The sequence below is a fragment of the Schistocerca serialis genome, chromosome 2 (assembly GCF_023864345.2).
Source record: "Schistocerca serialis cubense isolate TAMUIC-IGC-003099 chromosome 2, iqSchSeri2.2, whole genome shotgun sequence".
NCBI classification, from domain to species: domain Eukaryota; kingdom Metazoa; phylum Arthropoda; class Insecta; order Orthoptera; family Acrididae; genus Schistocerca; species Schistocerca serialis.
The window spans coordinates 618,086,591-618,101,703 of NC_064639.1; the positions used below are offsets into that span (position 1 = coordinate 618,086,591).

At 39.2% G+C, this 15,113-nt stretch overlaps 1 protein-coding gene across 1 annotated transcript in view; it reads right to left on the bottom strand.

Annotated features, from left to right (window-relative positions):
- Positions 1 to 15,113, bottom strand: part of LOC126455646 (uncharacterized) — a 91,803-nt gene that overhangs the window by 40,068 nt on the left and 36,622 nt on the right. The window contains exon 2 of the mRNA XM_050091412.1: positions 8,962 to 9,275. Within this exon, the coding sequence (XP_049947369.1) occupies positions 8,962 to 9,275 (314 nt within the window). The remainder of the gene's footprint in view (positions 1 to 8,961; positions 9,276 to 15,113) is intronic.

Below are 15,113 nucleotides of genomic sequence, written 5' to 3' on the forward strand. Positions count from 1 at the left end.
GATAATACAGATAATTCAGGAGGGGAGAGTGCTTTAGATGAGAGGTTAAGGACACTGTACTGTTGTCACTAGTCCTTGGGCTTATGCGTTCACAAAAGCAGCACAATTAAATGCTCGTTTAGGGCTGAAAATGAGTCCCTTTGAAAGTACAGATAATTCAGGGGGTGAGTGCTTTAGACAAGAGGTTGAGAACACTGTACTAATGTGACTGGTTTTTGTGCTAGTGTGTTGTTATTGGTCTGGAAGGTGGTGGAAAATGCTGGAGGATGTTCAGGAGATTGGCCAAGATTTTTGCCACCCACTTGGCCTTAATTTCTGTTAATTTCTTTTGTCTCTTCAGTTCTTCACAGCAGCTAATCCTTTCTTCACACCCTCTTAATTTTTTTTTGCATTTTTCATTTATCTATTTTTTGCCGTCTCCCTCCCGCCTCTATCACATACAATGCACTTAGCTTTTTGCTCTTATTAAATTGTGCTTTATGTTCTAGCAGTTCTCTCTGTCTTTCATATTACCTACTCTTCCACTATTAATGTCTCAGCTTTTCTAATCGTGTCTGATGCAGCCTTCAACAATCAGTCTTTCCTTCTCATCTTGTCTGGTAAGTCTCCTGACCTGGGGTTCTGGGTGGCTTTTCTGAACTCTACCCATTTCCCTAAACCTCACCAGTCCTTTTCCTTCACCCCTCTTCCTTCTCCTTCAACCTTCCTGCCAGGAGAAGGAGCCACTGGCTCCAAAAGCTAGCAAATTTTAATACTTCTTACATGTGTGTGTTCTTGTGCTGCCACTTGGTGAGTAGACTTTTTATCTATTCAATTACTTATATTTTTTAATGTATTTTGTTGATATATTAACCTGTGTGGCCATCACTCCTTCTCATGTAACCCTCTTATCAATCTGTGTTCAAACTATCATCTGTTTTCTACCTGATGTGCTAGTTCACATGTTTAATTATCTGTACCAGCTAAATTAGTCAACATCTGGCCCCTAAATCTTTTCAAGTAGTGATTTCCATGAACATAGGTGGGTTCATTGTTCTTTACATAATTGTTTCATGTTATTGTGGCCTTTTTTTGCCAGACCGCTGTTATTGACTTTTACCACCATCTCCAATTTTAAGTAACATTCCAAACACGATAGATTAAATGTTCTCCAATGGCTTTCTGTTACTGTTAGTCCAGTTTTGAAAATTTTGCCTCTTCTCAAGACTTTCCCAATCATTTTTTTCCCAATATTTTTTTGAGTATCATAATAGGGCACTTTTCTGTTGAGATATTCTCACCTGTTCATTAGCTCTCTTTAACCCTTGTCTGTTCTCACAATTTTTATATGAATTTTTCCAATTTTTGCACTCTTTTTCCTTGCTTTCTTCTGTTTTTCTACGCTCTGCTTCTCTTCGTTGCCGCTCCCACCATCTCTAACACTCCAAACCAACCTCCCTCACAATGATGAATCCCATCACATATTACATCCATTTCTTTTGAAAACATGCATTTCCACTATTGGAACTAAGGTCCCACATGCTGTTTCTTGAAACCTGCTTGTCCCTTGGAGTGACTCCACAAAGCCTAACATTAAAAGTCCCCATTTTTCTGATGTAATCCTACTCTACACCAGCCTCTTTTACAATTTCAAATACAGCAGTCTTTTGCACTTATCCTGCTAATCTGTGACCTATGTCTCATCTACCAATTTCCACTCCATCAGACTTCTCTCCTTTCAAAAAATCCTGCAGTGATCTGCCTGTCATGTTCCCTTATATGGCCTCATCCACCAAGCCAATTTCAGACTGCAACAAATGCCAGACTTCACCTCAAAAAGCTATCCCACCTTCTGCTAAACTACCTCAACTGTGGTGCTTCCCTTTTTGCCCCTCTGCAGCTTCCTAAACATTCAAACCATCATCCACCACTCCTCTCCTACAAGCCAAGCTTGGCCTTCACCACTGTCTCCCAGACCAATAACTCATGCAGTGTTCTCAACTTCTCGTCTAAAGCACTCTCACCACTTTAATTATCTGCATGGGTCTCATTTTCAGCCCTAAACATCCATGTAATTGTGCTGTGTGAAGGACCTACTTTCCTTCACAAGTAATGACAACTGGAAATATCATTTGTGGCCAAATCCCTAAACCATTCCAATAGCAAATCTGGCACTGAACCCTACCTTTAACAGTTCCAACCACAGTCCCAACTTCATCCACCACCACTACCTCAAAATCATCCCTTCCAAGAATTCCTCACATCCAGCATTGCTTCATGACCCTAATCCATCCTCTGCACAACTCCAGGCTCTTTGTTTCCTAAAAACTGATGGCTCCATCATTACCATCACAGCAGACAAGTGATCTACCACTATGGCACTTGAGCGACAGGATCTCTATGCCAGCTGTCTGGCACCTCTACATACAGCACCTGCCATCAAGACCCCACCCTCGTGATTCAAACTGACCTGCAGTAACTCCTTAAAACTTCAGATTCCTCACAAGGACTAACACCCCAGACGATAGAACCACCCCCCCTCCCCCTTTTACCTTCTTCCTAAGACCCACAGACACAATCATCCTGGCCATCCCATAGTTGCTGGCTTTAAAGCAACCACCACTCTTATATCTGCCATAGTCGATCAACACTTGCAACCCATAGTTCAAAGACTTCCCTCTTATATCAAAAACACCAATCATTTCCTAGATCACCTGAAATCTGTGTCCATCCCACTCCCACCACACAACTTGCTTGTCACCAGTGATGCCACCTTTCTCTGTACCATGTACATGGTCTGTCTGCTGCCGAACATTACCTCAGACAGCACTCACCTCACTCTAAACCTATGACATCCTTCCTGCTCACCATAATCTAGTTTATACTTAACAACAACTGCTTCACCTTTGAGGGGCAAACATACAAACAGATCAGAGGTACAGCCATGGGAACCAGGATGGCTCATCCCTACACCAACCTTTCATAGGTCACTTGGAGGGGCTTTCCTGGTATCCATAAGCTTTCAGCCCTTGGTTTGTTTTAGATCAATTGATTGACATCTTTGCCACATGGACTCATGGTGAGGCTGACCTTTTAAAATTCCTGGAATCTCTAAATATATTCACCCAATTAAATTTAACATGGTCCTATTCCAAATCCCATGCTATTTTCCTTAACACTGGTCTCATCTTTACCGTAACATTTTGACGGTTGCCATCGTTTCCATGTCAAACGTTCCCTTCATACAGCCTTGGAATTCAAGGCGAAAGTATTTGTTCAGAAGTAGACACTTTACTGCACAACACAGCCGTTCTCACCTCAGCCTTCTCCGTACATAATTACACCACCGCCACCAGCCTAGTTCAAAAGCAGATTTTCTGGGCCATCACATCCAATCTGGGCACTGCTGATCCCTCCAAAAAACCTTTTGAGTACACCTCTGGTCACTCAGTACTATCATGGTCTTGAACATATTAATCAGGTACTTCAACAAGGCTATGACTTCCTAAAATCATGCTCTGAAATGAGGTCCATTCTGTCATAGAATCTACCAACCATATACCAGCTGTTATGTAAACACTGTGCGGCCTTTTATATCGGCATGACTTCCATCAAGTCATCAATTAGGACAAAAGGGCGTAGACCGGTTGCATGCTGGCATTGCACAATATTGTGTTGCAGAGCATGCTCTACAACATGACAATCGTGACCTTGGTGCCTGTTTCACCACACATGCTATCTATCTGGATTCTTCCCCAGACATCACTTTCTCAGAACTCTGCAGGTGGTAACTGGTGCTCCAACATGTCCTCGGTCCTTGCCTCACACCTGCCTTTCTCTTAGGCAATGGAGACACAGAACCACAAGAGCCCAAAGCAAAGGAACAAAGTTTTGAGAAAAATAGATGTCTGTGAAAATTAACCATTAAAAACAAAAATAAAAGCAACACGATCTCCAAATATATAAGAAACACAACTCTGCCCTTTGGTGAACGACAAAAAAAAAAAATTTATCTGCTGCTGTTAAATCATGTAATGGTTTAGGAATCTCTGGATACGATGAATAATCTATCTATCCATTATTTTCTTTAACATTTTGACCAAAGTCACAACTTATTAATATCATTTTTACTTCTCTACCTAGATTTCTAGAATAATATAATTGTCATAGCATACTCTTCCATATACCAAAATGTCCATACCCCGAATTGTATCCTCTACTAAGATTCAGTACACACAGTCTCCGAAATAATTTATCCACTCTGAAGAACCAGTTCTTTTTATCCTCTACTAACATCTTCTGTCCACAAATTTATTACTTTTCCCAAATATTCATCAGTTTTCAGCCCATCTTTTATTTTCTGTAGTTTGCTAACAATACACAGTGACACAAATTCATCTTAACAATATTCTCGCTATTCTTCCCCAACAATAAACAAATAACTGTGTAGATAATGCCACTGACTCAGGTAAGTAAATAAATTCATAAAATCTTAACCCACATTGAAAATTAAATCAAAATGTTTCTACTTCAGATACAGATTTTCAAGAGGCACACAACATGAGGCATGCCCTATGGTATCCCCGGCATGAAATAACTGAACCGGCTCCGGGATTTGAGCAATATACACATCTTAAATTTAGGCTTCTGACTCTTTCACCAAACAGTACACTTCTCTTCAGCACCAAGCACCTAGATAAAGTAGCATGTCTAAAATTACACAGCATATATTGCTTATAAACCTTACTGCTTCCACAGATAAGAAGAAGTGTAACAGCTTACATAATACACTTTCACTTTCATGGAATAATGCTCCATTCAAATAAATATTCTCCATCAAATACTTCTTTTTTTTTTTAAAAAAAAAAGACACACTCAATGTGCTTTGGTACATCCGCTCATATCCCATTCTCCAATAAACCTGTGCTTAAGGCTTTAATCTTCATCAGCATACTCATTACAGTTAAAGTACCTTTCAAAGCTAGGTTTCCGTCCACAGGATACTTCAGTACACTTTCAGGAACACACAAATATTTGCTTGAAATCTACTTCTTAAGAATTTGTTATGTCATAAACTTCTGTCATTAGGGCACCAATAGTTTCTTCCAATCCTCCCTCACTATCTGTGCCAGTGTATCATAGCTTAATTATGTACCTCCTCAAGTTTCCTTCCTTAGCTGAAGTCAACTCATCCCAAATTTTTGGTAGTTCACTCTCTGTTCTACCTGTTTCTGCATTAGAATGAGCTGTATCTACAGACAGTTCACTCTTATGTCTTACTTTATTACAGACTATGTCAACTACTGGCACATCCAAACTAACAAGTGTGGAGTCTGAAATTGTGGCCACATGTGAATCTTTGCTTTATGCCAACACTCTCAACATTACTTGATTGCCTGAGATTTGTACATGTATTGTGTTAAATGCCTGCCCAGTTAATTCTTTTAATTGTTTCAATTCCTTGTTCGCATCTCTAAATTGCTCATTCACTTCATTTTGAACTAAATTGAAATGTTCCAAATTTCCAAATTTAGCTCCTCAGTGAGGTAGAAAGTTTTGTCTGTAACTGCAATACGTTACTGTGGATCTCTCGCTTTTCCTAACATGGCTCACTGATAGGCTGTTTGAGTTCGGCATTTGTGCAAGTTTCTTTTTTGTTTTTTTAATCCCATGTTTTAATTTGGTTTTAGTGTTGTCTCCTATCACATTTATTGCTTCTATACTAGCAGTTAGCTCCTTGTGTACTTAAATGTTCTAAACCACATAGGCACATACACAACCATTTCTCTTGTTGCCACAGACAAATAACATCTACAATAAAACATTTGTTTACCTTGGTTTAATATCGTAACAAAGCTAGGTATGATGCTGTAGTACAGCCACAAACTAGTTGCAAAATCACTTGCAGTATGCCCCCCCCCCCCCCCCCCCCCCCAACACAAACACCACCCCCAAAAATCTTTTGGAAACTAATCAACTCACATTTTATACAGTTCATAAGAATCTAGCCATGTGTAGATGCTGACTGGAAGCTGAATCCATCTGTAGGTTGTGCTGTGTCACCAAATGTGAGTGTGCTGTTAACACTGCTGCCATTGCAGGCTGATGAGCTGCAACTGCAATCCACAACTGCTCTTGTAGATTGGCCGTGGGATCAATATGACAGAAGCCTTCTTTAATCAGTCAATATCTTCCATCTCATGGACTAGTAATTTTCCTCTCTGTTGTAATTGTAGTTAAAAACTGTTCATCGACTACCCAAACATCTTCAAAATTCTTCATTCTCAGTGTTAGTATTTGAGTCTAAACGGCAGTGTAATCTTTGCTGCTGATCTTCATAACTATTGACAACAGATATCAACTCCAGTAAATCTTTGTACTCAAAATTCATCAATTCTCTTTAAAATTTCTGTTTACTATTCTTGTTATTTACTATTCTTCATAACTTCTGTTTACTTCCAGCCATATTTGTTCTGGGTTGTTGTCACCAGTCACTATATGCGATGTTCTGCTGGCTTCTTACCGTGATATTGGGTAGTGAAGTAAAATTTGATGGGGGGCTATGACTTTCTATTTTTCTATCTTGTTCAGATTATTACTGCAGCACACTTGCCAACCTTCTCTGATCAAACTTCATTTATCAAAGTGCTGCAGTTACTGCTGGAAGTTAAGAGTACAAAACCAATATCCAATTCTCAAAAGTAATACAAGGCTTCACATAAACAACATATTAATATGTAGTACTCTCATCTACAATGATCATGAACATCACATTTACGTCAATAAGGACTAAGTCCAGAAATGGCTTGTTTTATTCAACTGATTCCAACTGTATTTATAACAGGTTTTCTCTTGTCCGTGTGATGTCACAGGCATTTCCATGGCCACTCTTCCTACATGACTCACACCACATCTCTAAGGCAGGACCCAACAACATGGAATAAACCATTCAACCAGCAGGTACCGAGGACGTGGTACGATGTTCAGTGTCATTCTGGCTTGCACATACACAATATCCATCCATTCGTAATACATGCACATCTATGAAACATGCATGCAAACAGTAGGTTATAATAATTCATTATGAAAATAAATTTTTATAGTGGCAATTATCATCTGTTTTTGGTTCGAAAAATGCCTGTGCAACAAACTTCTTCACCAAAGTTATGTGTTACTCTACAACATCTCATTTTTGATACTGCCAACCTTAGCAAGCAATTCCCTGGTAACTGTTACCAGGTGCTTTGAGTTGTGCATTACTTGATATTTTCTTATTTTTAATTGAGTGAAGAGACTAATCCTGGTCCATCACGGAGTCTGATCATGATCCTCACAATATCAGAAGAGACTGACAATGATCACTATGACCATGTTCCAGCTTTGCCTTCACAGAAATACATTACATTGTTGTAGGCTGGCTGCCCTGAGACTGGGAGGTGGGGCTTATTTCCAAGCGTTGTTCCTCACCCCCTCTGGCAATCTCAATGCTACCTTTGCTCATGTTTGCTGCCAATTGCCAGTTTATAATGTTTGTGTTCTGCACTATAGTGATCAGAAAACAAAACCTGTCAAAATATTATGTCAGCATCTAAATTCTTCCCCTGACATGCGAACAGAGTTCTTTTTGGTTCTGTATTTTTATGCTAAGTGTCTTATCATTTTCATCTGTAGCGCTGGACAGTATGGGTTGCACGACTGAGTGCCTACAAAAGGTTGACATTGATATTCTGCAGAGTTTGTAATTATCAAACTGGTTGGGAAAAGAAAAAAAAAGTCAAAAAACGCCTTCAACCAGAAAAGCATTCAGTTCACTGGCAGGAAAATGCTGTCATTTCTCATCTGATACAATCACTTGTTGAAAGCTTAAATAGAGCCAAAAGTAGAAAACTAACAAAGACCATTAAAAAAAAGCACTGTTGTAGTTTTCGTAAAAGCAAAATTTACAAAGCTCCACAATCACCAATTTTTTGTAATAATCAATTTTAAAGCACTAAGGCTTTATCTTCAGGCATGTAGTGTCACATCCTCTTAAATTTGTATGTCCCCCTCTTTCAAACACAAAGAAAATTAGATGTGAATTTTACAAATATAAATGAAAACTATTTCATAAATAATTGCTTCATTTTCAGGTCCATAGTGATTACGGTCTTGGGATTCCTCATGGCAAAAAAGTTTTCCCATTTGTTGTATTGGTCACTATATGATTCATAACGTTCAGAATTTAGGTGTAGATGAATATTTCTATTCCTCTTTCATGGCAGTGGAAGGCAGTTCCAGACACCGAAGCTGAGGCAAAGTGTTTTGCTAGTTCTTCAATAATTATGGTGGGGTCAAACTGAGTTATGTTTAGTCACAAATGATATCACAGTAGAGGTGCGTCAGAGGATATGTTCACTTCTCCTTGGGAGGGAAGATCAGATTCGAAGAAACAATGAAGGTATGCCAATCGGTATTCTTTAAATTTCTGGATGAGATGGATTGCGACAGGTATTAGTGTGGCAGAGGAAGAACAATTTTAAAAAAGTTGCAGTGGTCACATAAATCATGAATTTTGTAATAACTAGGTATGTGAAAGAAATGAGCTACAGACTGACAGAGGGATGGCACAGTGGATGCTGTATGCTGGACTGAAATCAATGGGAGACCCCGGGTTTAAACAGACAGAGTGAAATTTGAAACATACTTGTTCCAGTAGATTGCCCTATTTGCGAGTTTTTTGAAATGTCTAGCAAATGGTTGTGGGCATTACGAGGGGCTACTGAGATAGGAGGAAAGGGCAGTGAGACAGAATAGGTGACGAGTGGTAACACTAAAGAGAGCATATGAGAGGGAGTGAAGGCTGGAGCGGTATCGTTTTCATGGTTTCAAGAGTGACAATAAAAAATGTCAGTATGCAGTCACTAACAATACATTGTTGCCTTTATAAAGAAGCAGACATGCACCATACAGATGTATTGCAGAATGAAAATTATTTTAACTAACCTGACTGCAAAATGAATAATTTTGACGTGGTAGACTTCTGCCCCGGGGTGGAACAAATGGTGCAGAAAGCAGCGATGGAACTGGACTGTTACTTCTGTATGAGGCCTGGCTCCTGCTTCTTGATCGTGGGGGCAGATTATCAGTTAAATGCTGCTGTCGACCTCGTTCTAGACGCCACTGCTGGCCTCTATATGTGTTGCGACTGTGACTATGACTGCGGCTGCGGCTCCTACTGCGGCCTCTCTCATCTTGTGTACATTTTCTGCTGCCATGCGGTTTAGGATGGCACAATCTGCTGGTACGGATTATGTCATCTGTTCAGGAAGATTATTAATGACTGTAAGTAAATTATTTAAATTACTTATACTATTCAGTTAATTACATAATTTCTGAATTTGAAGAAATGACACACACACACACACACACACACACACACACACACACACACACACACACACACACAATATGGATGTCATTCTTGATAAGAAATGGAATTTCTCAGCATCACATTAAATTTTTTAAAGCAGTGGTCAGCTTTGCAGAAAGTGCATGAAGCTTATAGACAGGAATATCACTCAGACTGAAAGGTGCTTGTACAGTTACTCCAGGTTTTGTTAATTATTTACCAATCAACATCCCATGTATATAGAAACCTGTCTTTGTTTGCACACAGGTAATCTTGCAAAAGTACAAGAGTTACAGGTCAGAATTTTGCTGATAAACAACTACAGAAATGGATGCATGCTGAATGGCAACAGACAAGAGAAAAACAGTACAGTAAGTGATGGACTTTCCCCAAACAACCCATACAGTTGGAACTAAATCATATAAATCCCTCTAAATGAAGAACACATTTTTAACAAGACATGGTCTACAATTAACAAGTTCAGGGCACAAGTTTCTGATACAGATTGGAAACCATGCCTAACCTTGTCTAGTTTAAATGTGACAAATATACTACATTTGGACAGTGTGTGGACATAAAAATCAATAATTGTGTCTGTTATAGCCCACAATGAAGAAACATGGGAGCATCTTTATACCCTTGCAAACAATGTATAAGAAATTGGATTACATAAATATCACACTACAAGATGTCTTCATAAACAAAGAGAAGCCAACAGCAGTTAAAACAATCCATGAAAAGTAGATCAACCAGTTTCAAATACCACTGCAGAAAGAGAAATCACCTGGAGTTAAGGGTGCGTTCCAAACAATACCAGCTGCCAAGTGTTTACAGAAGACCAGATACCGAACTATAACAGAAAACAATTTCTTCAAGTGTAATTTGAGGGAAGGGGGAGGGGGGGGGGGGGGGGGGGGAGGAGATCTGTTGCTGTGGTCTCCCAATACATTCCACGAAACATTTGTTTCCTGATGACACCAGTGAGAATATGGTTGGTGTCTGATGCTGGCACCATGCTACTCTGATGCTTGCGAGGCAGTCTGAGGGTGCTGAACTACCAGTATCATAGAATGAGGCTTTTTGGTGGTAGAATGTTTGTATCACACTCAGAACAAAAATCATTTTGTAGTTGAGTTTCCCAAAGTGAAATTCCCTAAAGATTCCCCCATTTCCCAACAGAGTTTTAGCATTTTAGCCTAACAAATTTTGAGATCTGAAGGGTAAGTAAACAGATAAGATGACAAAAAATTTAAGAACTTCTATATTTCTGAACATGTGTTAACTCAGAATTAGAGTGCAAAGAAAGTTATTGTCTCCTTTACAGGATTTATGATCTAAAGAGTGAGTAAACAGATATGTTGTGTAAATAAATGATTTTTAGTTGAAGAATTTCTGTGTTTAATAATGAGTTAACTCTAACTCTGAATTAACAGCAAATTTTTGCTCCCCCTGCCATACAGGATGTATGAACTTTCTAGATGCACCAGATTGGCAACAAAAATAGCAGCAATATGTTGTATAACATTAAAGATTCGAAAATAAGAACACCACCAATGGGGTATATATAGTGACATTTTCCCTACCAAATCATACTCAGTGTTTTGTCAAACAAACAATTAAAAGAAATGAAAACCGGCCAAAACTCTTATGCGATAGAAGCGATCTTTTCGCCATTTACTCAGTTCCGGAGCTCTCTCGCACATTATCCACAACTTTTTGGCCTTCAGTTCATTAACTTGCCTGACAACAGACATTTTCTGTCTAGCTCTCTTGTTTCTTCATCTTCTTCACATTGCTTGTTCTTTGAAGTCTCAGCATACCAATTTCCAGCATTGTGACAGTCCAGAATCATTCTCTTGTTAACATCACTCTTTAAAACACCGACTGCGATTTCAGGCCATTATATACTTGACTATGGCCACCAATTGCTTGGTTGACTATCGTGCACTCTTTATTAATGGAAAAGCCTTTCTCTATGGCAGTTTGACCATGGCTCAGAATGAAAAACTTTTGGAGAAAGATATGCAAATGCTGAAAAGTGGTATCACCACCCAATAAGCCTCACCGAAAGTGATTGATACTCTTCTCACTTCTCTTGGGGCTTGCACAGAGATCCAAAAATTCTTGGTGACCCAATAGTTGTGTGAATTCTTTTTTAACTTTATCACGGTCTTTAGCACTCATCCAATTTTGAGAAAAAGAGTTTCTGCAAGGCATATGAGATTCTGCTCTTGCTAGTCCTTGGCCTATTGTTTATCACGGCTGGATCACAAGAGCTTATGTATCTATAAATGCTGTACTTCAAAGGTGAATAGGATGTGGTTTGAGCACATTTTGATCACAAAGCCCTGCGCTCAGTCTGGAAAGTTAAATATATTCGGCAAGCAGTTTTATCTTTTTCAGCTCAGACAGCACATTACCTAAGTTAATTTCTTTGGTAGGAATAAGACTAACTTTGTCATCAAGTTTTATATCAAATATAGATTTTGCAGATAATACATCAGGCTTAACTACTATTGACATATCAGCATTAACAGAATACAAGCATTGAATGGGAAAAGTGCCATGGGGATCACACTTTGGAATTCCCTAAAAAAGGTCATTACCTGCCCAAAACAAAGCCAAAGAAGGATTTTTTAGCTGGCAGCATAGGATCTTCAAGTTACTTCAATATTGTTCACCAGTCATAAGTATCTACTTTAATCTTGTGCTTTTTTACTTTGTCTGTGCAAGTCTTCAGAAAGGGGATGATGTCTACTTTCCGATCAGCTACATCTTCATTTCCAAGCCAATATACAAATCTAAACTTTTTTAGGGAAGAGTGGTTTTCTGGGCTTAAACTTTAAAGACTTTTACAATTAGCTCTTCTTGCAGTGACATTCTTCAACACACTATACATCGATCTCAGAAAATGTACATCATCACAGTTAGTCTTAAGGCAGAGTTTCTGAAACTCAGGCGAACTGTAAGCAAACTACTAGATCCCATATCAATAAAAGTTGATGCACTGTCCCATGAATTCTTTTTAGATCAAGACAAGTCCTTCAAGAACGCCCAGTTGACATTTGACCTATCCACTGATACTTGAGGCAGATTGGTGTAAGATTGAAGTCCGAAGCTTCTTTATTAACACCGTCCAACATATAGACAGCAATGGTGTGACCTACAAATGCAGATGAAAAGTAGTGCATTTCAACTTGCTTGTTTACTTTGTACCAATATCAGAGCAATATCCATCTGCTGCAACACAGCTAGCTTGTTAAGGCTCTCGTCAAATGAGATTACGAATGGAACATTCCCTAAAGATCTGAGAGAATATTTTTCCTAAACTGCAGAGCCAACTCATAAACGATACCCTATGTCGTCCTGGTCCACCCAAGATGTTTATTTAGGCTACAATATGATTGGGGAACATGGCCAGAAACAAAGCAGCCTGTTTGCTTGTAGTAAAAAAAGGGGGGGGGGGGGGTGGCCTGCAGAATTCATAATATTTCCACCTTTGTAACATTATCCCATATCAGGTACTTTGGAATACAATTCCTAGCCGATGTTGCAACAGTGGTGGTGTTGGAGGTGACACTGGGCTGACATTGCTGGGACGACCATGAATTGGCTGTCAACTGCGAGATCCATGATTCACGAGGCATTGTCATCTCATTAAGAGTCAAGAGATTGTCTTCATCATACCCAGTTATCTAGCCAGGCAACAGGAAGCGTGGTCCATATGTGTGCCAGAGCTGTGAAGATAATCAAATATCCCAATAAAATGACACTACCTGTGTGATACTATCAGGGAAAGAAAAGTGATCGTCAGTAGATGGGTATTTCCAGTTTCAGTATGACTTGTGCACGCAATGAAGAGGAATTAGTGAATTCAATCCTTTTGTATAACAAGGAAGTGAGGACAACAAAACCATTGGAACATTGGAGTGTACCTTGCTGATCCTCCCTCTCAACTTCAAAACCAACGGCAAGTTTCGATAATGAATGCCAAGATTTCAAAAGGAAAGGGTAGGTTACATCAAGCGGCACAAGGGTAGGTTGACAATGTTGATGGCTGGCAGTTACTTTGGAACACCACACTGTCTGCAAGAGTTCCCAGCTCTAGCGATGCTCCTATACTCCTCATTTACATTTTAAAGCATTATTGGAATATGCTTTTAATGGCATAACGCATCACTAAAATGGCAAACATGCCATTGTCGAAAATAAAATTTACACAAGTAGAGGGCAATGCGAGGTGACAACCTTACTCAAAACATGTGCCCAAACATTGGTCCTGGAGTCAGAGAGCTACAGAGAGGTGCTTTTACTTTCCTTGAACTTTTTTTAACACTCACTGACCGTGGGGGTTTTGTTAGATGGGCAGCCTCTAAGAGTCTACGCATCACTTACCGATCATTGTTGTTGTTGTTGTTGTGGTCTTCAGTCCTGAGACTGGTTTGATGCAGCTCTCCATGCTACTCTATCCTGTGCAAGCTTTTTCATCTCCCAGTACCTACTGCAACCTACATCCTTCTGAATCTGCTTAGTGTATTCATCTCTTGGTCTCCCTCTACGATTTTTACCCTCCACGCTGCCCTCCAATACTAAATTGGTGATCCCTTGATGCCTCAGAACATGTCCTACCAACCGATCCCTTCTTCTGGTCAAGTTGTGCCACAAACTTCTCTTCTCCCCAATCCTATTCAATACTTCCTCATTACCGATCATAGCACTCCACTTATCTGACAAAAATGACAAATGTCCGCAGTCTTCACAACTGCCAGAAAATGTCATGAGGTCTTGTACAGGACTGAGGATGGAAAGTTATTTGTTGATAATGCTACTGCAGAAAGCAAAAGCTAATGCACTTTTGAAGGAGAGTCGAAACTCGAACAAGTGGACAAATAGCAATTACATTAAAGGGGAATACCCCAGCATTACAGAAAGCCTAGGGAGATGCAAGAACTACGGTATACATTACAGCCTACTTCCACATTAGCTGGCCACACATGAGTAGATTTTCTTGACACGCCACAGATATTTCTGTTAGATTCTTGGATACCTGCAGTCCCTTCCTGTGCGTTTGTGGAGGCCCAACTTTAAACTGTACCCACAGTTCTTGGGACTGGTGATCCAGCCTAACAGCCAGGTATGCACACTTGTGGACCTTGACATGACACAGTCAGGAAGTCTGCTTAGCTGGTCTCTGCCCACACACCATTTTCCGTCAGACTGCATCACTGCGCTCATGGTGGCTACCCTGCAACTTTTCTCAGAAGAATGCTGCGTACAAAATTGAACTAATATAGTGAATTTTTCATTAAACTTTGGAGATAAAGATCTAATTCCAATAGAGAAATTTGATTCTATACAGTATGTGGCCAAATTATTAGGGACGGTGCTCACATTTATGTAATTTAAAATTTACAACAACTGTTTGAACAAAGAAAATGGTTTTCAAAGAGTTGTTTTATTTTGATATTGCTACTGGTGATATTATTATTTTATATATATTCTTTAAGGCAGCAGCACTGGACTTGTGTGTCATTCATCAATTATGAAATCTTTCTTCTCATAAAAAGTACAGATTGCTATATTGTCATTTTTAGTATTGCCTACTTGTTTTTCACTAGTTTTTGTATATAAAATAATCAAAAAGTAAATGATACTTCTTATTACAACACTTTGACTAACTTTTATCTATGGATTCAAATTTTTGTTCATGGTTTGACATAATAACTTCAAATTTTCTTCTTTTGGC